Source organism: Aotus nancymaae, unplaced genomic scaffold (genome assembly GCF_030222135.1).
Source record: "Aotus nancymaae isolate 86718 unplaced genomic scaffold, 86718_ANA_hifiasm-v0.15.2.pri h1tg000076l, whole genome shotgun sequence".
Taxonomy (NCBI): Eukaryota; Metazoa; Chordata; class Mammalia; order Primates; family Aotidae; genus Aotus; species Aotus nancymaae.
The window spans coordinates 7,169,750-7,195,447 of NW_026988491.1; the positions used below are offsets into that span (position 1 = coordinate 7,169,750).

Here is a 25,698-nt window from a genome sequence, read left to right on the forward strand (position 1 = left end):
TTCATTTAAAGGAATGGTTTGGATTTTCATGTCTGGAAAGTGCTCACTTGAATTCAGTGTACTCCAATGTCTCTTCTCCCCTGAGACGCTACGATTACTTTCACCAAAGCCAAAGGCAAGGGAACTCTAGGTTCACTTCTGCATACTTCTTCAAAGGATTCTAGGTGGGAACCAGGGTTCACTCACCGTCCAACCATCAGGAGCTCTTTCTCTGATGCTTGCTTCCGCACCTTGGTGTAGAGGTCAATGGTGAAGAGGGTGCTGGCACTGTTGAAGATGGAGGTCAGGGAGCTCATGAGAGAGGCCAGCATGACCGAAAGCATCAGGCCTCGTAGTCCTGGAGCCAGGAAGGAGTACAAGCACTGGTTAGCAGCTGGACACTGCCTTGCTAAACCAGAGAGTGTTCAAAGATAAAAGCATCATCTAGGACATTGGTTAACTGATGTCCTTCTCAATACTTATCAGCGTGTGGAATTTCCTGCATATTTCCTGGTCACCTGAGAATAATCCAGTATAATGAAGTCAGCCACAGAAAGACAAACATTACATGTTCTCATTTACTTGTGCCATCTAAAAATCAAAAATGAACTCATGGATATAGAGAGTAGAAGGATGGTTACTAGAGGTTGGGAAGGGTAGAGGGGGACTAGAGGTGGCAGTGGGAATGGTTAATGGGTACAAATAAAAGAGAGTAAGACCTGCTATTTGATAGCACAACTGGGTGACTATATCAATAATAACTTAATTATCCCAGCACTTTGGGAGGCCGAGGCGGGTGGATCACGAGGTCAAGAGATCGAGACCATCCTGGTCAACATGGTGAAACCCTGTCTCCACTAATACAAAAAATTAGCTGGGCATGGTGGCGCGTGCCTGTAATCCCAGCTACTCAGGAGGCTGAGGCAGGAGAATTGCCTGAACCCAGGAGGCGGAGGTTGCGGTGAGCCAAGATTGCGCCATTGCACTCCAGTCTAGGTAACAAGAGTGAAACTCCGTCTCAAAATAATAATAATAATAATAATAACTTAATTGTACATTCTAAAGTTACTTAAAGAGTGTAACTGAAATGTTTGCAACTCAAAAAATAAATGCTTGAGGAGACAGATTAAAGCAAAAATAATTTTAGTCCTAAACATGAACTTAGAGATCATCTACTGGAACCTAGTTTTAGAAGAGAAGAAACAACATCACACCATCTTTCTTAGGGTAGGGAATCTTGGCTTCCTGAAAACTTAAAAGAACTGGAGAGGAAGAAATCCAATAGGTGGTTATGCTAAAGAAGTCTTTGGAGTGGCAAAGCCAAGAGTTTTGAGCCATAATGGGAACTTCATCCTCCAGTTCCCTCTGCCCATTAGTAATGGCCCTAAGCCTCCCAGGACAGAGTGTGAATGGGGAGTATGTGGTGTCATGCTTCTGGGCCTCTGGTCCCTCCCTCCCTCCCGTGTGTCAGGGTTGAGGAAGGTAGCAGAAGCGTAGCCAGCTCTTGATGAGCTTAAGGTACGAGATCACCTGGTCAAGTCCTGAGCTCAGTACCCTGTTCCATTTCTGTTCACCATAGCAATGATCACCTTCTGGCATCCTAATTATTTGCATATTTCATATGTGTGATTTGTTTTCTATCTCACACTAGTAGATTGTGAATTCCAAGAGGTAGGGGACTTTATGCCTACTCCACTGATGTTTTATTAGCACCAAAGCATTTCCTGGCACTTAGTAGGCACTCAATACATAGTTGCAGATTAAATAGATTGAGATCTATTATTTGATTATCACAAGCCCTGAAAAAGCAGGATAAATAGTTCACCTCTAGGCCTTGTGTTTATAAGTTTATGACTTACGCAACTCTTTTATTGACAAATGGATTATTTAACTGTTCTTTGTTGCCTCAGAAGACAGTCTGGAATCTCCATTTGACCCAGCAATCCCATTACTGGGCATATATCCAAAGGATTATAAATCGTTCTACTATAAGGACACATGCACACGAATGTTCATTGCAGCACAGTTTACAATAGCAAAGACCTGGAACCAGCCCAAATGCCCATCGATGATAGACTGGACAGGAAAAATGTGGCACATATACACCATGGAATATTATGCAGCCATTAAAAAGGAGGAGTTCACATCCTTCGTAGGGACATGGATGAACCTGGAAACCGTCATTCTCAGCAAACTGACACAAGAACACAAAATCAAACACCACATGTTCTCACTCATAGGCGGGTGTTGAACAAGGAGAACACATGGACACAGGGAGGGAAGCACTATACACGGGGGTCTGTTGGGGGGGAGGGGGGATAGTGGGGGGGTGGGGAGTTGGGGAGGGATAGCATGGGGAGTAATGCCAGATATAGGTGAAGGGGAGGGAGGCAGCAAATCATACTGCCACGTGTGCACCAGTGCAACAACCTTGCATGTTATTCACATGTACCCCAAAACCTAAAATGCAATTAAAAAAAAAAAAAAAAAAAAAAAAAAAGAAGACAGTCTGGAATCTGAAGGAGTAAGAATTTTTATAACAGTAATTGTACCTGTTTCATCTCTGAAATTTTCAGGCCTAGCACAGGGCTGGTAGCCTGTGGAAGGTGCTCAAGAAAGAGTCTGATGAGTTGGATTGAATTAATGGAAGGTAGAAGAATTGTACCACAACCCTTCCTCGGGGCTTTCCCAGAAGGGACATTTTCCTACCTTGGGGCATCAGTTCCAGCACCATCGTTGGGTATGCATAGTTAGTGCAGCCGACCTCAACACCACAGTGTTTCACGCATTCAGAAGGTACCACACATGCTACGTTATCTGAGGAAGGGATTCAGAAGCAAGTCCAGTGAGGCCCAAATAGGCACAACCAATAACCACTAAGCAAAGAGAAAAGTTGTAAGATTATAAGGAAGAAAAGACATTTGCCTGGAAACTGGAGATTCAACTTTGAACTCCATACCATAGATCTGGTCCCTCTATAGAACACAACCCCAAGTATCTCATCCCTATAGCCTCTTGCACTGACCTATGGGACAGGGGCTCCCTTGGTGTGGCCTAGCAAGAGCAGTTGAGCAAAGAGAGGGAGTGGACCCCATCCTCCGGGAAAACAGCAAAAGAAGAAATTCTTACAGAAACACAGAACTCCAGAGATTGGCAACAACAGAAAGTTAGGTCCTGTGTGCAGTCACAATTTAGCCTAGTATCTTTCACCTGCATCTAAGAAGAGGCATCACTTGTGATGGTCAGTTGGATGACTGTACCATGTGTGATGATGCCTCACCTCTGTGGCAGTTGCACAATACCTTGATGGTTTCTTATTTTTGCTTAAAAGACATCAAGACCACAGACAGGAAGAATTGATAAAGAATCACCCAGAATAATAACATCTCAGCATAGCAGCTTCTTTTCATTCCTTCCTAATCCTTTTCCATAGAGCAGTGTCTTTTTTGTATAACTATTGTAGTTGCTGAGACATTATTTTGCAAGTTTCTTTTTATATTTAATATCGTAACCTCAGTATTTTCCCAAGTTTTGAGATACTCTTCAGTCTCCTGTTTCCATAAAGGAGGTGCACAGCAAAATTTCTTTGGCCATTTCCCACTAGTTAGATACTTAGACTTTTTTTTTTAAGAGATGGGGTCTTACTCTGTCACCCAAGCTATAGTGAAATGGTGCAATCATAGTTCACTGTAGTCTTGAACTCCTGGGCTCAAGCAATCCTCCTGCCTCGGCCTCCCAAGCAGCTAGGACCACAGGAACACACCACTATGCTCAGATATTTTATTTTATTTTATTTTTTTAGAGATAGGATCTTGCTGTATTGCTCAAGCTAGTCTCAGAGTCCTGGCCTCGAGTGATTCTCCTGCCTCAGCCTATGTTTATAAGAGTAAAGAGGAGCCAACCCAAATGCCCATCGATGATAGACTGGACAGGGAAAATGTGGCACATATACAGCATGGAATATTATGCAGCCATCAAAAACAATGAGTTCGTGTCCTTTGTAGGGACATGGATGAACCTGGAAACCATCATTCTCAGCAAACTGACACAAGAACAGAAAATCAAACACCGCATGTTCTCACTCATAGGTGGCTGTTGAACAATGGGAACACATGGACACAGGGAGGGGAGCATCACACACTGGGGTCTGTCGGGGGGAAATAGGGGAGGGACAGCAGGGGGTGGGGAGTTGGGGAGAGAGAGCATGGGGAGAAATGCCAGATATAGGTGAAGGGGAGGAAGGCAGCAAATCACACTGCCATGTGTGTACCTATGCAACAATCTTACATGTTCTTCACATGTACCCCAAAACCTAAAATGCAATAAAAAATAAAAAAAAAGAATGGTCACACCTCAGCCAGGTGTGAGCAGTCTTTACTCTTATGAACATTACAAAGCTGCAATAAGAGGTGATGTTCACTTAACAAGATTTCAGGGAAATCAACTGATGTCCAGTTCAGAAAACATGAAGTGGATTCAGTGTTATCTGATGGATTACCCCAATAAAAATGAGTCCTTGATTAGCCAAGAAAGTTTGGTTATATTTCCTTCACTTTTCATAATAAAGAAAGGAAGTCGAATTTTTTAAAGGAAGATTTTCAACACTAGCCGTTATTCTCAGCTGAGTCAGAAATTTACATACCCTCAACCTGATTCCAAAGCAGTGAAAATTGATTCAGTTCTCCAGTTTTCTCAGAGAGACCAAGACCTTCTCAGTCAGAGATGTCACCAAATTCAGCCAGTACAACTCACTTGACTCAAATTAACCCAGTTCCACCTCATCCTGCAGTGTCATTTTGCCATATTCTCTGGGCTTCCTTAAATCTAAGCATCTCATGAAAACAGAACTCACAGACTCAAATGTCTACCAGACAGGCAGATGGTATGGAAAGAATAAAGGAATAGAATGTCCAATGTGCCAAATTTTCCTGCCTCCAACTGCTAACAAAGCTGTTCCCTTCACCTGGAATTCTGCTTTTACTCCCATCCAGAATGGATTTTCTCAATGTTTTATGACATTTTGACTTCTCAGAATTCAAGCAGAAAAAGGAGAGAATATACAGATTCAGGGCTCACCTGTGTACAGAATGCGGCTGATCATCCCCGGCATCACCATGAGGAACATGGGCAGCAGCTTCAGGTAAGCACACATGATGCAAGCAGCCTTCACGTGAGACATGTCCTTGCCACACAGGCAGCGCTGCACAATGACCTGCCAGGAAAACGTGACACACTCATGAAACAACCCGGGGATGATTTCAAAGGTAGTGAGCCTTGGAATCATTCACCCTTTCCAGTGTTTGTTACAATAAGAATTGATGTGGATCAGTATACCAAAGAGCTATCTGCACTCCTGTGTTCATTGCAGCACTACTCACAACAGCCAACATATGGAATCAACCTGAGTGTCCATCAGCAGATGAATGGATAAAGAAAATGTGCATAATACACAATGCAAAACCATTCAGCCATACATAACAATGAAGTCCTGTCATTTAGTGTAACATGGATGGAACTGGAGGTCATTACATTAAGTGAAATAAACCAGGCACAGAAAGACAAATACCGCACATTCTCACTCATGTGGGAGCTAAACAAGTAGATCTTATGGAGGTAAAGAATACAATGGTGGTTGCCAGAGGCTGGGAAAGGGAGGCAGGGCATAAAAAGAAGTTGGTTCACAGGTACAAACAAATAGTTAGAAGAAGTGCACTCTAGTGTTTCATAGTAAAATAGTGTGACTACAGTTAATGATAATTGATTAAATATTTCAAAATAGCTGGAAGAGAAGAACTGTAATGTTAACACAATGAAAAGATTAAGATTTGAGGTAATGAACATAACCCTGATTTGATCATTATACATTGTATACATGCATTCTATTGTGTACCTGATCTTGGAATCAGGTTGTTTGAGAATATAGAAATTTCTGAATCAGCTGAGAGTAACTGCATGTATACATGCATCAAAATATCACATGTACCCCCCAAAATATTATATATAAACAACTATAGTATATATGTATATGATATATATGTAACTATATATAGATATCTATATATGATACATATACAACTATAATATATATGTATATATAAATCTTTATGTATTATATATATCATAGTTTATCATATTTTGGGGGTACGTGTGGTATTTTAATACATGTATAGAATGTGTAATGATCAGTGTCTAATAATGTGCTTTGGAGTTATGATCAGGGTTTGAATCTTGATTCCTTTTGCATAGTAGTTGAGCTCTGTGAGTCTCAGGTTTGTCATCTCGAAAATATGGTTATGTGTTGCAGGACTTTCTTAATATTTGGTATGATGTATGTAAGACCCTTGGTACACAGAAATCAATACACATTAGCTACTGTTAAAATATATCTACAGTTCCAAGGCTTCAATGCAACAACAGTAGTGAAACCATGCCCCAAAGAATTAAAGAAACAGTGACTAAATTCTTAAGCCTACAGGATAGCAAATAACAACAACAACAACAAAAAAAAAACAACTTGGCCGGGTGCAGAGGCTCACGCCTGTAATCTCAGCACTTTGGGAGGCTGAGGTGAGTGGATCACCTGAGGTCAAGAGTTCAAGACAAGCCTGGCCAACATGGGGAAACCCCGTTCCTACTGAAAATACAAAAACTAGCCAGGTGTGGTGATGCGCACCTGTAATCCCAGCTACTCGGGAGGCTGAGGCAGGAGAATCACTTGAACCAGGAAGGTGGTGGCTGCAGTAAGCCGAGATTGCACCACTGTACTCCAGCCTGGGTGACAGAGCAAGAGACTATGTCTCAAAAAAGAAAAAAAAAAAAGGAAACAACTTTTAGAAACACTGAAACTCCATCCACTTGTGAGATCAAGAAAAAAATGGCTGAAATCGGCTGGGAACAAAATGGCCAGCTGAAGTCTGTGCAGAGCAAGGTTGCTGAGGTAACAGCCTGAATTTCCACTGCATGTTTCATATGAACTCCTCCTGAATTTGCACATGCAACCCACAAAGTAGCATGAAAAGATAACTGGACATGCCCAAGGTCTTTCCAGACCTTCCCTTTCCTTCCACCAATCACCTGCTAATCTCAGAATCCACTCTTTGAACCTTTTTAAATAAAAATACTGCCTTGAAACCAGCAAGAGACAGATTTGAGCTTGACTCCTGTCTGCTGGTAAGTCTACTTGTGATAAAAAGCTTTACTTTCATCAAAAACACAGTGTTACAGTATTGGCTTCTCGTGCATCAGGCAGTGAGTTCCTATTGCTTGACAACAGCAAGTAATGTGCCAGGTACAAAGCTGTCACTGCTGACACCACCATAAGTTGTGGTTTAATTCATGTCTTTCATATCGTAGGCATCATTAGTATCTCCCTATTGTTACGGGGCAATTACCTCCTTGGCAAGTCAAGCTAGTTGTCATGGAAACACCAGGGTCAAGCAGCCATTGGAAGAAAACACTGAGACATTGATTTCTAGATTTCTTCAGAATATTCTGAACCCTCACCTGGTTATTAATCCAATATGAATGTCCTGGAAAAAATAATGCAGAGAACTTCAGAATTCCTACTTACATTATGCAATCTCTTAACTAAGAATTTTGTAGCAAAGTGGGATGTCTACCCATAATGTCATAACCTCTTGGTATTTTTCTTCTCAAGGATTGTCAGAAAATAGAGATGTCTTTTTCTGCATAATTCTCTTTGGAGAAGCAATCCATTAAGGATAGCAGTGGTATCATTTGGTGCTGAGGGAGCAGACAGCATTTTTAGACAAAGGTGGTAGAGGTACAGCACAAGTCACAGGTGAGCAGGGGAGCCCTGTCAGCAGTTGAGCAGGACCAGCATCAGATCTAAGGGGAAGGTGAGGCCACTTGCAGGAGGCAAGCTAGGGAGTCAGAGAGGAAATATACATGATAAAGATGGTTCCACATGTGAATGATGACATTATGCATTCTTTGGTAGATATTTTGGTAAACTCATTACATAGAGAAAAATAAAACTCTGACCACTGATTCACACCAGGCTAAAGATTGTGAAATTATGAGCTTGACATTGACAGAGATTCTTCAGGAAGAAGGAAACTTCAAAAAACAAAAACTTAGGTGATATAAAAAAGAATACTCAGAAAACAGACAAAAAAAAAGGTAACATTGTTGAAGTTGTAAACGCAAAGGCAGAAAAAGTCCAGGATAAAGTGGAGAAAGCCTCCTAGAAGATAGAACAAAAAGACCAAGAGATGGAAAATAGGAAGAAAAGATGAGGACAGCAGAGAACTAGCTGAGGAAGACTGACACCCAAACAGAGAAGGTCTCAAAAGGAAAAGAAAATGAAAGAAATCATAGAAAGAATACCCTCAAATTATCCAAGATATAAATTAACAGACTAAGCAAACTCACAATTATAGATCCACACAATAGTGCATTGTGGGGAAATTTCAGAATACTGAGGACTGAGCAACGGCCAGCTTCCAGAGAGAAAGACACGGTCATATGCAAAGGATCAAGAATGACTTCAGAGCCAGGCACGGTGGCTCATGCCTGTAATCCCAGCACTTTGGGAGGCTGAGGCAGGCAGAATCAGGAGGTCAAGAGATCGAGATCATCCTGGCCAACATGGCAAAACCCCATTTCTACTAAAAAATACAAAAATTAGCTGGACATGGTGGTGCACACCTGTAGTCCCAGCTACTCGGGAGGCTGGAGCAGGAGAATTGCTTGAACCCGGGAGGCAGAGGTTGCAGTGAGCTGAGATTGTGCCACCGCACTCCAGCCTGGCACCTGGCAACAGAGCAAGACTCTGTCTCAAAAAAAAATTTAAAAAATAAAAGTTAGGGTTGGGTGGTGGCATGCACCTGAACTCCCAGCTACGGAGGAGGTTGAAGCAAAAAGAATCCCTTGAACCCGAGAGGCAGAGGTTATAGTAAGCCAAGATTGTGTCATTGCACTCCACCCTGGGTGATAGAGCAAGACTCATCTCAAAAAAAAAAAAAAAAAAAGACTTCAAGCTTCTTGACAGTGACAGTGAAATCCAGAAGACAGTGAGTCTATGACTCTGAGAAACATTATTTCCAACCTAGGACTGAATACATGAACAAACTATCAATCAAGGAAAGGTTAGAGTGAAGACAATTTCAAATATGCTAATTCACAAAGTTTACCTCCTAGGAGGCCTAGCTCAGGAAGATATTAAAGGTTTTGATTTGCCCTGAAAGACGTAATAAACTAAGAAGACAACAGGCGATACTGGAAAAAGAAATAAGCCGAGTAAGGCAAAAATGAATTCCCAAAGATGGTAGTGAAGGGCTCATTGGATAAGGTTGGACACCAAACAGAAGGAGCACTGCCAGACTGTGAGAGGGCAAAGGCTCCAAGAGAACCTTTCATTCAGTGAGTAATAATTAGAAAGAAAATTCAAAATGAAAAATTAAGAATTGGCCAGATGCAGTGGCTCACACCTGTAATCTCAGCACTTTGGGAGGCCAAGACAGAAGGATTGCTTGAGTTCAGGAGTTTGAGACCAGCCTAGGCAACATAGTGAGAACCTGTCTCTATTTAGAAAATAGTGTTTTTTAAAAAGAAAGAAAAGAAAGACAAATTAAAATTATTCCAGGAACCAGAAAAAGCTAAGGCAAAATCGGGCACTGTTCATCACGTGGTTCAGCTGTGAATTACATTCAGGTAGTCACAGAAATGGTGGCACTGAATGCTGATCTCTTCATACTTGTTGTTGACAGCTATTGGGAGGATGGGGAAACAGGTGTGCTTGCATGGGACTGAGAAGGGAAGGTTGAAGGACAGCTAGATTCATCCTTCATCATAGGGAAGCCACCAACAAAATCCTAAAACCAAGAGGGAGCAACATAAGCATTTATCTGAATCACTTGGGGATCAAGTTAATGAGCAGACTCCAATTCAAAGGGTCTAGATAGGGTCATAGGTATCTGAGTTTATTCCTAGTGAGCTCCAAGGTGATGTCCATGCTGATGGCTCACAGACTGCACATTGAGCACAAGGATTTAGGGAACAGAAATAAATGCCAAAACACTCATTTGAAAGAGCTGAAAGCATTTGCCTCTAAAGTATAAGATATAGGGTAGAAAACAGGGAGCCATGCAGCTATTTTTAAATAGGCTTTGTAGAAGTGTTTGACTCTTTAAGCTGGGCATGGTGGCTCACCCCTGTAATCCCAGCACCAAGGTCAGGTAGGTGTTCAAGACCAGCCTGGCCAACATGGTGAAACCCCATGTCTACTGGAAATACAAAAATTAGCCGGCTGTGGTGGCACATGCCTGTAATCCCAGACACTTGGGAGGCTGAGGCAGAAGAATTGCTTGAACCTGAGAGGCAGAGGTTGCAGTGAGCTGAGATCATGCCACTGCACTCCGGCCTGGATGACAGAGTGAATGAGACTTCATCTCAAAAAACAACGAAGAAGTATTTGACTCTTTAAGTGATATGTGTGCAAAATAGAAACTAAATATGTTTCTATGAGACAAGAAAGAACAAGAAACACATACACACATGTGACACAAACACACACACTTCACCTGATTTGCGCACCAGTACCACAAAGCTGTAATGGGCGTTCCAAATATAATTCCTGGCCATGGAATATCCCCAGTGACAGGATCTCGGAAGATGTGGAAGGAGTCCGCCCGAGGTGTGTAGCACCTGGCACTGATTGTCAAGTTGTCCCCCTTGACTACGGACGGGATGGCATTCATGTACTTCTCGGTAAAGCTTTCGTAACCTCCAACTTCGTTAAATGCTGAAAAGGTGTCAGAGTAAAATGAGATGTCTTACTGAAATCTAAAATGTCCAATGTTTATGGTGACTATTTTTTGGTGAAAGTACACAAGCACCTCCTATCAGCCCAGTCGAATCCTCAGTGATCTTCTCTCAGGTCCATGTCTTTCTGGTACCTCCACTGGCATTGGCCATGCTACCAGATTGACTTTCACGAAGTACACAAAGCAAATAACTCTGACTTGTCTTCCTGTATTGCTCTTTGAAGTTTTGAGTTAGTGTCTCTTTTAAGATAAAAATGAAGCTGTTACCCAACAGGCTGACACTGATGTATCACAACCATTTAGAGCATAAGCAGACTGGAAGGGTGAGCTAAGAAGGTGAGTCTCATAGAATCAGCCATCAGAAAGCCCCAACTCTTCTGAAAAGAACAGGAGCCAAAGGCCTCTCTTCTTGACCCAGAGTTTGCTCTTTTGATCTTACTTGCAATCTCGTTTTCTGATGCAACACTATATTTTGCCTGTTATAATAAAAAATTGGAAAGATAATGAGCAGAAATTGGGGGCGGCAGGTTAGACATGACAAGAGAAAATGCTGAGACTCAGCCTGTTTGCATCTAGAAAGGCTAATCAGGTGCAGAAGAGAATTGTATTTGCGCTTAGAAAGCTGAGCTCAGGCATCTGGGGTCCCTTAGTATAGCTTTAAATGATGAAAAATTCATCAGGGTATTATACAATTGTAGGGTTGAGTTAACATTAATTTGCTTGATTATTTAGCTAAAGGCCTACTATGTGCCAAACAGTGTGGTGGGATCATGTGCAAAATAAATGTGCAAGGCAGGAACTTAGCCGAGTGGAGGATACAGACAATACAAGGAAGTTGCTTTGATTAGATAAACATGGTTTGTAACAAAAATACATAGGAGACCCTAAGAGATGAGAGTCCTCCTCTTCATCCTAAAGATGGGAGAATTGAGGCTTAGAGCCCCGGATCCCAGGGAGTGCATCACTGAGGCCAGAAACCAAAGCACCATGAATAAGACCAGCACAGAAGTTCTGGAAAACGGAATAGAAAGTACACGAAGAACTGATGCTAACAACCTCTGGAGTAGCACTGTGCAATGGAAACATTCTGCAGTGATAGAACTGCTCTGTATTTATGCCATCCTGTGTGGTAGCCACTAGCCATACATTGTACACCTGAAATAGGGCCAGGTAAATGAGAAACAATTTTTAGTTTTCAGTAGCATATGTAGCTAGAGGCATTTATATTGGTTTAAAACCACCAACTGTCATTGCATATTTGTTGTCTTTGTAGTTCTTTGAGTTTTTGCTTCATGTACCTACAAGCTGTGTGATTAGATACATGCACATTCAGGATTGTTGCCTTCAGTGTAGCTTGAGTGGGTAGAGCATGCTGGCAGGACAGGGAAGAGATACTTATTTTCACCCTATATCCTTTTTACTGTGTGCATGGATTTCTTATGCAAAGATAAATACCATAATAAGAGAAAACAAAAATTGGCAAGCTGTAAATTAGATTAATCAATATTGTTTGATGGCAATGAACTGATACTATAAAGTGAGCATTATGAAGGAAATTCCAATCTATGTTTATGTACTGTAACAATGTATTATAATAGATTTTCATACAAAATAATCATAATGAGGTTATGAATGTTTTGGATGAAAATCCACTACAATACATTGTTAGAATACACAAACATAGGTTGTGTATTATTCAGTTGAACTAATACTCAGTTCTCAGATTTTTTCCTACTATTAAATTCTTCATTTCATAAAAATTCTATGTAAATGAAAGGTTTCCAGACTTTGAATCTAATGCACAAATACTTCTGTAAAATTATCAACCCAATGGTGCTGATTTTGTCTGTCCTTAACACAGAGAAATGAAGGTGAAATGAGATAACTTATCTAAGCAATAATTTTTAAAAGAAAGTAATGTTCTCCTCCTCCCCTACCCATTTCCTCATGCTGAGATAATAAAGCAAGAAAGCAGTCAGGCAGATATTTCAGTGATGGGGATTATATAAATGCCTGGAAAATGTGCCAAGATGGAACTGGAAGGCATCCCAATAAAGAGCAGACAGACTGAACAGAAACAAGTCCCATAATTTCTGGCCCCTGGGCACTGCACACAGGGTTCTCACTTACCAAATGCCATGAGAATAAAAGAGCCAATCAGCATGATGATAGTCTGGAGGGTGTCTGTGTAAATCACTGAGGCCAAGCCCCCTGGTGAGAGAAAGAAAAGAACCAGGGCATTTTATCCATGTGTCCTCATGTATTTACTACCTTCACCACTAGGCTCTTCTCCACCCAGAACCCCAAAAATGACTCAGCAGAAGATATCAAAATCTCCTGGGTGAGCCACAAGCTTGTCCTGGCATCTTGGTCTTCTCAGCATTGATTCTACTTCTCATGCCTTGTTTTGATTCAGTTTCTGTGAATTACTGTGAAATTTCATCTTTGTGTGAGTTTTTGAATATTAAGTAGAGGGAAAGGCAGCACTTTAATACCATGAAAGTTTCTCTTAACAATCCCTCAGTTGACCCCCATTCAGCACAGTGCACCTGCTCTAAAATATCTAGCAAAACCACTTTTGCTCTAGTGCCGGAACATCATTGTTTCATTAATTCAGTGAAACCAGATATAGTTACTGTGTTTTGTGTTTTGCTATAGTGAAAAAAAACCCAAGCCAAAACTCTTTTTCAATTCTAGACTAACTAGGCTGTCGGTCAACAAGATATTCCCTTTATGAGAGTGTCATGGGAAAACAAGATGAATCCTGAAAACTCACGCCTTTATCTCTCCCTATTCTGAAACACATGCTCTGTGAAAGTTGTCTGTTCCAAAATAGAGACACTTCTGTCAAACCCTAACAAAATGGGGTTGGGAGACCATGCAAGTAGGCCTTCATGCACCTATGCCTGTAACAGGAACTGTTGCAAGACATTATCCCAGCTAGAACTTTCTGGTGAAGCCACTTCTGTGAAGACTGTCTTCTGGCTACAGCCAGTGCCACCAATGAACAAACACCACCACCTGCAATAAGCAGGTGAAATAATCATCTTTATTTCAGAACAGCTTATGTGGATTCTCCCTCTCTGTCTTTATAAGTCTCCCCTGCCCAACCCCCTTGGAAGTGCCTATGGTCACATGTGCCATAGCACATGTATCCTGGTTTGCATACCCTCACTATTCCCGAAGAAACACCTCATTTTGGAGAGTTGCTTATTTTAGGTTGACAGCTCAAATGCACCAAAATGGCCCAGAAATTGTCCTAGCTGGTATTTTTCCTTACGTTTTCCAACTCAGCTGTTATTGTTTAATTTTTATAAGTTAATACACATGAGAAGCATATCAACATACCTGGTGCATGAGGGCCTGCTTGGACTATTACCATATATCGTCTCCCGCCAGCAACCCACTGCTTCAGTTTTCCTCTTTCAACTGTGCCATTCACGGCCATGGCCATGCCCTGGCATCCTGTCTTCATTTGAACCTCACCTGGCATTTGCCAGTCTCCTATCTGAGCTGCTGTCTCCTTATGGATGATATGCTGAATTCTAAGTGCCAATCTGGGTACCAAACTCATAGCTGAACCAAAATACCTGATCTCCACCCCATCCCCCACACAATTCCCCTTCATCAGGATGCCCACATCTAATACAGAGTATTCTGTTTTGTATCCTTTAGTTGTGTTTCTGGTGCTGTGCTTGACTCTGATAGTGGGAATGAAATGGTGTCTTTACCTCTGCCATGACACAGCTAATACTGAGAATGCTAATTGCAGGTTGGGGTGGGATCAGCAGAAAACAGCCTGAGTAAGCAAAGTATCCAACATACTCACCAGTGATGGTATAAACAGCAGTGATAGCCAAGAGGATGAAGATTGCCAGGTAAAGGTCCAGTCCCAAGGCCAGCTGGATGAATATGGCTCCAGAAAACATATCTGACTAAAAAGGGAACAGTCAGGATAAGAAGGAGTCATGCATTTCAGGCCACTGGTTTCTCTGCTCCAATGTCCACTCTTCTCAACCCTTCTTTTCCTGGTAGACTCCTACTTATCTTTCAAGAATCCACTGAGACCGCCCCAGAGTAATACCTTTCATAAAGCGTCAAAAAACAGTTTTCACTATCTTCACTCTCTTCTGTATTCTCATAGAAGTTAGTTCATTGCTTAGTTGAGGTGCTTTTTAAATGAGGTGCCATGTCCTGAGAACTTTTTCTGTATCGTGAGGCTTAGAGAAGCTGAGTAATTGCTTATAGAAAGCCCATTGACTGTGACGGAGAATATATTCTATTGTGTGTGTTTCATGTACCATAAAATTTATTAATGGCAAAAACCGCAATTACTTTTGCAGTAACGCAATATATTGGATAGAAAGTATGTACAAAAAGAGCTTGGGTGTGATGACTCACGCCTGTAGTCCCAGCACTTTGGGTGGCCAAGGCAGCCAGATCACAAGGTCAAGAGATTGAGACCATCCTAGCCAACATGGTAAACCTGTCTCTACTAAAAATACAAAAATTAGTGTGGTGGTGTGTGCCTGTAGCTACTCGGGAGGCTGAGGTGGGAGAATCGCTTGAACGTGGGATGTGGAGGTTGCCGTGAGCTGAGATCACTCCATTGCCCTCCGGCCTGGCAACAGAGCAAGACTAAAAAAAAAAATAATAAAGATTGTATGTACAAAAATAAAATGCAACCAAAGAACATTGTTTTCATGTATATTCCAAATAGATATGTGGTACAATGATTTATAATTGTTTGAATTGGGGGTTATGATTGTTTATGAAATTGAGGGGGAATGCAGAATTAATTTAGATTATGCAGACTGTGCTGTAAATGCATGATGTGTTGGTTGGAATTCAACTAATTACATGTGTCTCTGACCATCCTAGGGGCCCTTAGGTCTAACCATTAAAAAAAAGGAGACTATAATCAACTTAGAAATCTCCCTAAGGCAAACATATTTCAGTAGGAAGTACATTTTTCTGTCTACAATGTTTGGCTCAGCATAATTAAGATGAATAATTCAGGACAATTTCCTGGTAGCTATTATATATGTATACTAACATATATAACCAATCATATATATTTTTTTCTTAAAATTAGTATTCTTGTTTGCCAATGAGAAATTTTATAATTATCTGTTTGTTTTAACTTTCCTAAAATTATAAACAGAACTGTTTTGAGAGATGAATTGGGTAACATATTTTCTCTCTTCTGGAAAAACTGAAGCTGCCAATGGATTATCTTTTCCTTGAAACCTTGAAAGAATTCACCCCCACCCTTCTCCATGTCCCCAAACTACCTGTCAGGTAGGTATTATCATCATTTTGTATCTGAGGAAACTGAGGCTTAGGGAATTTGTCCTGGATGACCCAGATAGAAAGTGGTAAGCTCGGGATTTAAACCTGTGTGGTGTGACTCAGAAGCTTATATGGTTAAACATATTGTGATACTGTTATCGTGGGATTTTACTTAATGAAATATGTGGGGGAACACTTAGAATAGATAAAATATTCTAGAAAAATGGTGAATGTGGCAGCATAGTTTGTGAACTTCCATGAATCTCTACATTAGACAGTGCAAGTGTATAGCAAAACCAACAAAATCAGATAACAGGGTATTTCCATGAGGCCCAAAAGGCAAGAAGGCAGGTGCAAATCAACCTTAGCCACAAAACCTACATGGCAGCAAGATCTGGGAGGAGGCAGAGAGAAACAGCAGTTTATCTGCAGAAACTTAGAGTTAGACATCCCCACATAGCCACCAGGTGACCACTGGGAAGCACAGTGGGACAATTGTAGGGCTACCGCAGAGTATGGAAGGGGTTTTGCTTTAATAACCAGTGGGCAACTGTAAGGGCTCCTTGGTAAGTTTTCAAACAAGCTCTCAAAGCTAATGGCCAAAGTTCCCTTTCAGAACAGGGACCTACACTGAGGAGAAACTTCTATTAAGTGGCAACAAAATTTGGCATAATGAGGAACACCATGTTTGATGATGCACTAGTCTTATGATGGGGATGGAAGAGAACTGCAAATAAGTTCTGAATTCATTTTTAGTTTGTTTTTTGTAGCAGTATGGGCGAGGCAATTCTGAAATCATTTTCTTTTTAAAAGTATTTACTTATTTTTGTTTCGGCCAGGCACAGTGGTTCATACCTATAATCCCAGCACTTTGGGTGGCCAAAGTGGGTGGATCAGTTGAGGCCATTTGTCAATTTATGCTTTTGTTATCTGTGGTTTTTCCAAAAAAGTCTTTGCCCAGACCAATGTCCTGAAGCATTTCTGAAACCATTTTTGATGCATTATAGGATGGAGCAAACAAATTGTGTGTGTGTGTGTTGATGACTTGGAGAGTCAGGATTCTCAGTTGTGGAAGAAGGAACATATAAATATAGATTGCAGAAGGCAAGAAAATACTCTGTAGAGCTGGATTGGAATTGGAGGTATTAGTGTGAACTCATGATTTGTAAGCTATGTATATGTATGTGTATAGTTGCCCAGAAACTGTATGTATGTGTGTATATGAATGTATGTATTTATGTGTGTGTATTTATATGGGTGTACATTTGCATTTATTTCCTAATTCTGTCAGCTAATAGAGTCAAGAAAAAAAGTCAACTTAATAAGCACACTTAGCACCCAGATTTTGGTATCTAAAATGCTTCCCCATTAAAGGAGCCAGGGATGTCCCAGAAAAATAGGTGATTCCAGAGCTGGAGGAGGGCTGGTACAAGATGAGTCTGAAACATTTTGTTATGCCAGAATTTAAGAAATTGCCCAATAAAATGATGGGATCATGCCCTATCCTTTACACAGAATCCAGTTTGGGGAGCTTTCACTGGCCAAATATGGCATGAGTATCAAAATAACTACATATAATAATATTTGTAAACCAATGATAAACAGGAATGTGTCAGTCCACATCAGTGATAGATAAATAGAGAAGGGAAGACTCTTGCCCTCAGTAGCCTGCTGAATGCTGGATGGGAACTATGGAAGGAGTGCTAGAGTTGGAAAATTATTTGTCAACCATCCTAGTAAAGATTGGATCTGATAAGATCATTTATCAACGCTGAATCTATTGGAAAATTTTGAAGAGGAACTGAATATTTGAGTGGTTTAAAGGATCTAGCACAGATCCTTTTGGTTACAGGGGAAAATAAAACAGTCATGCTTATTTGTTACAGGGGAAAATAAAACAGTAATTCTATGTTGGAGAAACTGGGCAACACTTCAATCAGATGATCAAAATTAACATCACCATTAAGGAACAGATGGATATTGAATGCTTCTAGATAGGATACTTTTAGTAGGACACATCACTTATGCAGTATGCCAGCCAAGAAGAATGCATAACCTGAATCCAACTATGAAGAAATATGAGGCAAGTCCAAAATAAAGACTGTCATATTAAGAAGAGTGGAAGAGGGACTCTATCCTTCAAAAATGTCAGTGTCATCAAAGACGGAAAAGGGGTACATAGAAATGTTCCAGATGAAAGCAGGCTGAAGACATTTGGCAACTGAATGTAATACCTGACCCTAGACCGCATCCTGTACTGGAGAAGAAAGGATGATAAACAGGATTATTTCTGAGTCAGTTGACAAAGTTGAAATTTAAATGGTAGATAACTGTATCCATGTTATGTTTGCTTGAGTTGATAATTCTGCTGTGGTTTTGCAAGAAATTATCCCTGCTTCTAGGACTAATGATATACAGGGAATGCTCAGTTTAGAAAACTATCATTTTTTAAAACAACCGCCACAGTAAAGACTGGATCACATAAAAATCATTGGATCAGGTAGAATTATCAATGAATGTTAAATCTGGGGGAAAGTTTACACTGAAATTTTTGAGATTAAAGGGCAATGATGTATGTAACAATCTCAAATAGTTGAAAACATGTGAGAAACACTTTGGGAGGCCAAGGTGGGTGGATCATTTGATGTCAGGTGTTTGAGACCAGCCTGGCCAACATGGTGAAACCCCATCTCTACTAAAAATACAAAAAAAATAGCCAGACATGGCGGTGCATGCCTGTAATCCTGGCTACTGGGGAGGCTGAGGCAGGAGAATCACTTGAAACTGAGAGGCAGAGGTTGCAGTGAGCCAAGGTTGCACCACTACACTCCAGCCTGGGAGATAGAGCAAGACTCTGTCTCTGTTTCTTTGTAGAACTTGGGGCTGGAAACAGGTGTAGCAGGAGATGGTTGTATTTTTCTCTAAGATTTGAAATAAAACCTAACACCCGACTCTATTGCACATTAGGGTTTTTCAGGAATGCCAACTAGTATCGAAGGAAGATTTCACTTTTAAAAAAATGTTCGCCATTTCAGAAAAAGAGCGTTACCTGTGGTGGTGCGCCTCGTGCATATCTGCCTCTGTCTGCATTTGTAGCTATTTTCATTCATACTGATTTTATACTCATCCACAGAGGGGCAATTATTACACCACAGCGTTTTGACTTTGTGTAGTTCTACTTAATCATTTCCATGTTAAAACACACTTTATCTTATTATGAATTCCTTGACCTTTGTTTCTGTTGTATACCACTATTAAAGAATTAAATCCATGGTTTTGAAATTATATGTAAGTAGTTGACATAGTATCAATGAATTTTTTTAAAGAGATAGGCACTACTCCAGATCACTCAGGCTGGGGTGCAGTAGCATGATCTTAGCTCACTGTAATTCAACTCCTGGGCTCAAGTGAGCCACCATACCTGGCTAAATATATATATATATATTTTGGAGAGACAAGGGTCTCACTATTTAGCCCAGGCAGGTCTGAAACACCTGGCCTCAAGTGATCCTCCTGCCTCAGCCTCCAAAAGTGCTGGTATTATAGGCAGAAGTCACTAGGCTCAGTCACCAATGACATTTTTTTTTATTGTGGTGAAACATATATGACATAAAATTTATCATTTTAACCATTTGAGTATATAATTCAGTGGCATTAATTACACTAACAATGATTATAAATTATTTTTCATAGTAAAGAGGAATTGCAATGATTCTTTTGCTATAAAAGACTGTATTAAAACAATAGTCAATATCTGAATAAAGACTGTAGATTAGATGATAGTTTGTACCAAATCTCAATGCACACGTTACTGCAGGTTGAGAACCAGTGAACAGGATGACCTTTTTCCAATCTGGTCAGAGGAGACCTATGAAAACTGTCCTATCCTAACATCTCATAATTATCTGTTTAATAAGTAACTAGGACACAATCTGTTATCAGAGTCTAAGAGTATACAGAAGGTCATGTCTAAGATTAATCATGATTAATGTCACTTAAAACATAAACCTGCAGGCAAGAATGGACTCCTGCTAAGGTGTCTTTCCAGCCAACCATGGACTCTGCACAGCCACAGACACACAAATGGCTTCCTTGCACCCGCACCCAGCTCACCAGCATTCTGTCCCTCCCCATCCACCAGTAACCCTCCAACCTGGGTATTTGCATCCCTTGAGGGCTCTTTCGCTGTGCATTGTCCTCTGTTCTCTGCCCTCATGCCTGCTCATGCTCCTTAGAACCATAAAGCTGTAGATGTCAGCACCAGAGGAGAACTGGGAGATTAGCAAGTCCAACAATTTGAGAAACATGTGAACCCTAAGCCCCTGACACCTGTGAGCTCCTCTGTTTCCCTCTGCCTCGCCTAACCTTCCCATCTTACCGCCTTAGCCAAATGGTGAACTCGAGAATCTTTGCTACCCCAACACAAAGCTCAATAATATGCAGTCATTGATGGACAATGCTCACAGTGCATTGGGAAGGCTCATGCCATCTAATCTAAACAGCTGGTTCACTTCCAACGATGACTCAGTTTGACAGGAGCAATAGGAAAGGTCAGCTTTTTCTCTCACAAACTCAGATACCTGCCTAGATTATAAACTTGAGATTATTTCATTAGTGACTGACACATGAGGAGCAAATAAGTTAACCTTTGTTTTTTACATGTGCTGCTGAATCTCCAAATTCCTTCCATCTTTCCTCACTGATTATCTTCAAAAAATGTAACTTTTTTTGTTGTTGTTTTTGAAATGGTGTCTTGCTCTGTCTCCCAGACTGGAGTGCAGTGGTGTGGTCTCGGCTCACTGCAACCTCCGCCTCCCGGGTTCAAGCTGTTCTCCTGCCTCAGCCTTCCAAGTAGCTGAAATTACAGGTGTGCACCACCATGCCTGGCTAATTTTTGTATTTTAAGTAGAGATGGGGTTTCACCATGTTGGCCAGGCTGGTCTCGAACTCCTGACCTGAAGTGATTCACCTGTCTCAGCCTCCCAAAGTGCTGGGATTACAGGTGTGAGCCACCGCACCTGGCCCCAAAATTGTAACTTTATAAAAGAGTAGTTAAAATGTACTTTAAATTTTTTAACACTTATTTGTGACATGTGTCTTACCATGGTGGTCTTAGATAAAGTAGAATGAATTTAAGAAAAATCAGTATAATAATACAAAGTACTTTCCTTGTCACTTAATCAAACTGAAAATGAAAATGTAAACTCGGACATGCTCTGAGAAAAAATATAAAGGTTATCTTGAGGTGGAAAAAGCACGAGGCCAGAGAAGTCTTCGCTTTACTAAAGAGCTGTGTTACTTGAATGAGACATTTTGTTCTTTTTGTACATTCATTTTTTTCATATCCTTGATGAGAGGGGAGATTCATACCCTGCAGTCTCTCATGACTTAAAAGTCTAACACTCTATGAACACAGGGTCTTTGAAGCTCCCTTTTTCCCCATAAGACTTGGAAGAGACACCCCTGAGAGTTTAAGACATCCATATGGCTTGACCCTTGAAAGGCCGTTGGCAGTGTATACATCCAGCTCTCTTATGTAGCACTCTGGCACCATCTGACAACCTCTTGAAGCTAAAATGTCAGAAGGCTCTGAACTCACAGCGATTGACAAAATCACACAGGTGAAGAGGGAGAGGATGGAGAGGTAGACCTGGAGTCGCTCCCCACCAAACCGCTTCTTGAGATATTCTGGCATGGTCATCACCTGCAGAGACAGACATTGACAGGAATTTACCCTTAGGTCCCTGTGTGTTGAGATTATTCAGCATTTCCTAAGCACCTGTAAGTGAAAGTGCTGTGTATGGCCCCTTCCTTGTGATGAAACCATGGCTTCTTATTCATAGAGGTAGACCTGATACCTTGTACAGTGACTGGCAGAAAGTGGATTCTTAAACCATGCTTCGAAGAGAAGGGCACGCCCATTGATAACTCCAGCCAAGGTCTCTCTCCTGACCTATCTGTAGATCTCACTTTCCCAGTGCCAGTTGGGTGTCTCCACCTTAGTGTCCTGAATGCACCAAACACTTATCCTGTTGCAAGGTGAAATCATCACTCTCCTTTTCATCCATCATTTACCTCTAATCTGGAATCCCTGGCTCCATTAATGGTGGCCTCAAGCACCCCAACTCTCAAGCTTCAAGTCTTAGAGCTGATCATAATCCTCCCCTTCCACTGCCTTCGTCTTTACTCTGCCATCAAACCTGTCATCTCTGCTCCAGGGTCATTATGCAGGGACACCACTGATTTCCCAACTGGTTGCGGCCACATTCTATACTGGAAACATCTCTAGGCAAGAAATTTGATTTTTGTCTTCTGTATATTACTAGCAATAGGCCAGGTGACGGACAGAAACCCAGCTTTCATGATTGAAGAGAAAGAGTGAATGAATGAATGCCTGAAAGATACACCTGACAGATTTACCCAGAATACCTATGGATATGGAACTGGCCCAATCGTCCCATAGAACTGATGTCTATGGTTTCTTTGAATAAGCATAGAAACTGATCCTCCCAGTCTTGGAGAAAGTTACCTTTGTCTTATCTCAGTTCCTTTCTCAGAAAATCAATCATCAGGCCTCCTGAATAGGGTCAGAGAGCTGAAACTCACCAGATCACCACACGTGAACAATGAGAAGCCAGACCTCACCTTTTATAATTGTCTAACCCACGATCTGCTTCCTGTTGACTGACTTCTCTTCCTTATCTGCCCCCTCATTCCTGTTTTCCCACACATGGTTACATATCTTCCCTGCTATATAAACCCCTTATTTTAGTCTATCAGGAAGATGGACTTGAGACTGGGCTCCCATCTCTTTGGCTTCAGCACCCCCAAAAGCCTTTTTTCCTGGCAATATTCATTGTCTCAGTGATTGACTTTCTGTGCAGTGAGCAGCAGTGCCTAGAACTGAACTCTGGCATTTTGGTAACAGATACTCACTCCTGCCTTGATATAGATGGGGACAAAGATCCATCCAAGAATCGGCAACATTACTGAGGACTATGAGGAACCAAAATAAGAGTGAGATGTTAAAGAGTCTTGGCTTGTGGAGCTTGTCCTTATATGACCTCTGAGTCTGGAAATTAAAAAAAAAAAAAAAGTCGGCTTAATCCTGTCCCATTCAAACAGTTATCCTGAGACAACTGTGAGTTCCTTTTTTTCTGTTTCTATAACTCAGGGGCCACCATTTTCTGGGGCTTAAGTTGCCACAAAATCTGTGTGGTGAAAAAGGGAAAGAATATAAGGGATCTGATCCCGGTGGAACCCCTACAAGGTCATATAATCTTTGCCAAAGGATTGCATAAATGATAGAGTAAGAGAGCACTGAGAAAGGAATCTGGAAATAGAATATCCCCAGTGCTCCCCAAGTCTTGCCACATCCAATGATGGTAATAATATAATCTAGCATAAATATGCAATTTTTACAAAGAGTCTTTTCATATGTCACTTATGCTGCTCTCAGTCTAAGTGAGGCAGATGTGAGAAGCACAGTTATGCTTATCTTACAGAGGGGAAACTTGAGCCTTACAGAGATTAAGGGAGCCCAAGGTCATAGTCACAGGAGGTGACTGAGTTCTCTGCAGCCTGCTTGTCACACCCACTTGGTCCATAGGTCATTCTGGCCATGCATCTGGAGACTGACTTCATTCTAGTGTCCATGGCACTATTAAAGCTTCAGCCATAGGGCATATCTGGAGGCTGGATCCATCCTGGACTCCCAGATATTACTAAAGTAAAAGTAGGGGCAGAATCTTCAACAGGGGAGGGGCACAGGCATTTGTGATTACTCAAGGTCACTTTGAGTTCAACCTAGGATAGTCTGTTTAAACTTTCACTATGATCCAACTTTCCTTTACACAGGCATCCTCTTCTGCCCAATGTGCACATGCATGTACCTGAAAACATCAGAAAGAGTAACATAAAAGCACAGAAAACTCAGGCAACTCAAGAACTATTGGCAGCACGTCCATCACATGTCCAGCTATGTGCTAGAGCAAACTTGTCCATCCTGTGGTCCAAGCTGGCTTTGAATGCAGCCCAACACAAATTTGTAAACTTTCTTAAAACATCAATAGGTTTTGGCCACATGTTGTGGCTCACGCCTGTAATCCCAGCAGTTTGGGAGGCTGAGGTGGGCAGATCACAAGGTCAAGAGATTGATGCCATCTTGGCCAACATGGTGAAACCTCATCTCTACTAAAAAAAAAAAAAAAAAAAAAAAAAATATTGAGCTGGGCACGGTGGCTCACACCTGTTAATCCCAGCACTTTGGGAGGCCGAGACGGGGGGATCACAAGGTCAAGAGATCTTGACCAACATGGTGAAACTCCATTTCTACTAAAATACGAAAATTAACTGGGCATGGTGGCGCGTGCCTGTAGTCCCAGCTACTCGGGAGGCTGAGGCAGGAGAATCGCTTGAACCCAGGAGGAGGAGGTTGCAGTGAGCCGAGATCGCGCCACTGCACTCCAGCCTGGCACTCGGATCCCGGTGACACAGCGAGACTCTGTCTCAAAAAAAAAAAAAAAATTAGCTGGGCGTGGCGGCACTCGCCTATAGGTGACAAGGATGAAGCTGAAAGCCATCATTCTCAGTAAACTAACACAGGAACAGAAATCAAACACCACATGTTCTCACTTATAAGTGGGAGTCGAACAATGAGAACACATGGATACAGGGAGGGGAACATCACACACTGGGGCCTGTCAGCGGGTGGGAGGTAAGGGAAGGACAAATGCCTAATGCATATGGGGCGTAAAACCTAGATGACATGTTGATAGGTGCAGCAAACCACCATGGCACATGTATACCTAGATAACCTATATGTTCTTGTTCTACACTTGTGTCCCAGAACTTACAGTAAGATTGGCAAAGAAAAAAAAATAACAAATAAGAAAATAAAAACCCAAGAAGTGGACTAGAAGAAAGACAGAAAATCAAAGAGGAAAACATTCTGTACAGACTTCCAGAAAAACCTGGGATATGACTTTCATTAATATACCTGGATGCTTTGGTTTCAATGTGTCTCACAAAGTTCATGTGTTGGAAACTTAATCCTCAATGTAACAGTATTGAGAGGTCAGACCATTGAGAGTGATTAGGTCATGAGGGCTCCTCCCTCATGAATAGATGGATGTCATTATCGAGACAGTGCTTAGTTATAGTAGGAGTGGGTTCCTGATTTTTAAAATGAGTTTTACCCTCTTCTCCCCTTTTCTCTTCTTCTTTCTCTCGCTTTCTTTTACTTTCCCTCTCTCTCATACCCCAGTACCCTTCCACCTTCCATCATAGGATGACAAAGCAAGAAGACCCTTGCCAGATGTGTGTCCCTCAGCCCTTGCACTTCCCAGCCTTCAGAGCTGTAAGAGACATTTCTGTTCTTTATAAATTACCCAGCCTGTGATATTCTGTCAGAGCAGCATGAAACATACTAAGACACTGGATATGGGTTTGATTCAAAGGAAAAAGCCTATGAAGTAACTTACAGTCCATTCAAATGTTACAGTGGCGACTCCTGAAGCTGCTCCTGTCCCAGCCAGCCCCACAAAGTGGCCACTGCCGATGTTACTGGCAAAGAGAGAGGCGCCCATCTGGAATGCAAGATAATAAACTAGGATTGGAGTTAAAAGATCCAAATCAGACT

At 41.4% G+C, this 25,698-nt stretch overlaps 1 protein-coding gene across 1 annotated transcript in view; it reads right to left on the reverse strand.

The window, feature by feature from the left end:
* LOC105709154 (probable glucose sensor protein SLC5A4) overlaps positions 1-25,698 on the reverse strand; it is a 41,264-nt gene that overhangs the window by 12,978 nt on the left and 2,588 nt on the right. Inside the window, exons 2-10 of the mRNA XM_064367937.1 lie at positions 25,541-25,645; positions 22,995-23,054; positions 21,658-21,762; positions 14,596-14,701; positions 12,897-12,977; positions 10,524-10,744; positions 5,056-5,191; positions 2,689-2,796; positions 187-337 (exon numbers count right to left, since the gene is read on the reverse strand). Of these exons, the coding sequence (XP_064224007.1) occupies positions 187-337; positions 2,689-2,796; positions 5,056-5,191; positions 10,524-10,744; positions 12,897-12,977; positions 14,596-14,701; positions 21,658-21,762; positions 22,995-23,054; positions 25,541-25,645 (1,073 nt within the window). The remainder of the gene's footprint in view (positions 1-186; positions 338-2,688; positions 2,797-5,055; positions 5,192-10,523; positions 10,745-12,896; positions 12,978-14,595; positions 14,702-21,657; positions 21,763-22,994; positions 23,055-25,540; positions 25,646-25,698) is intronic.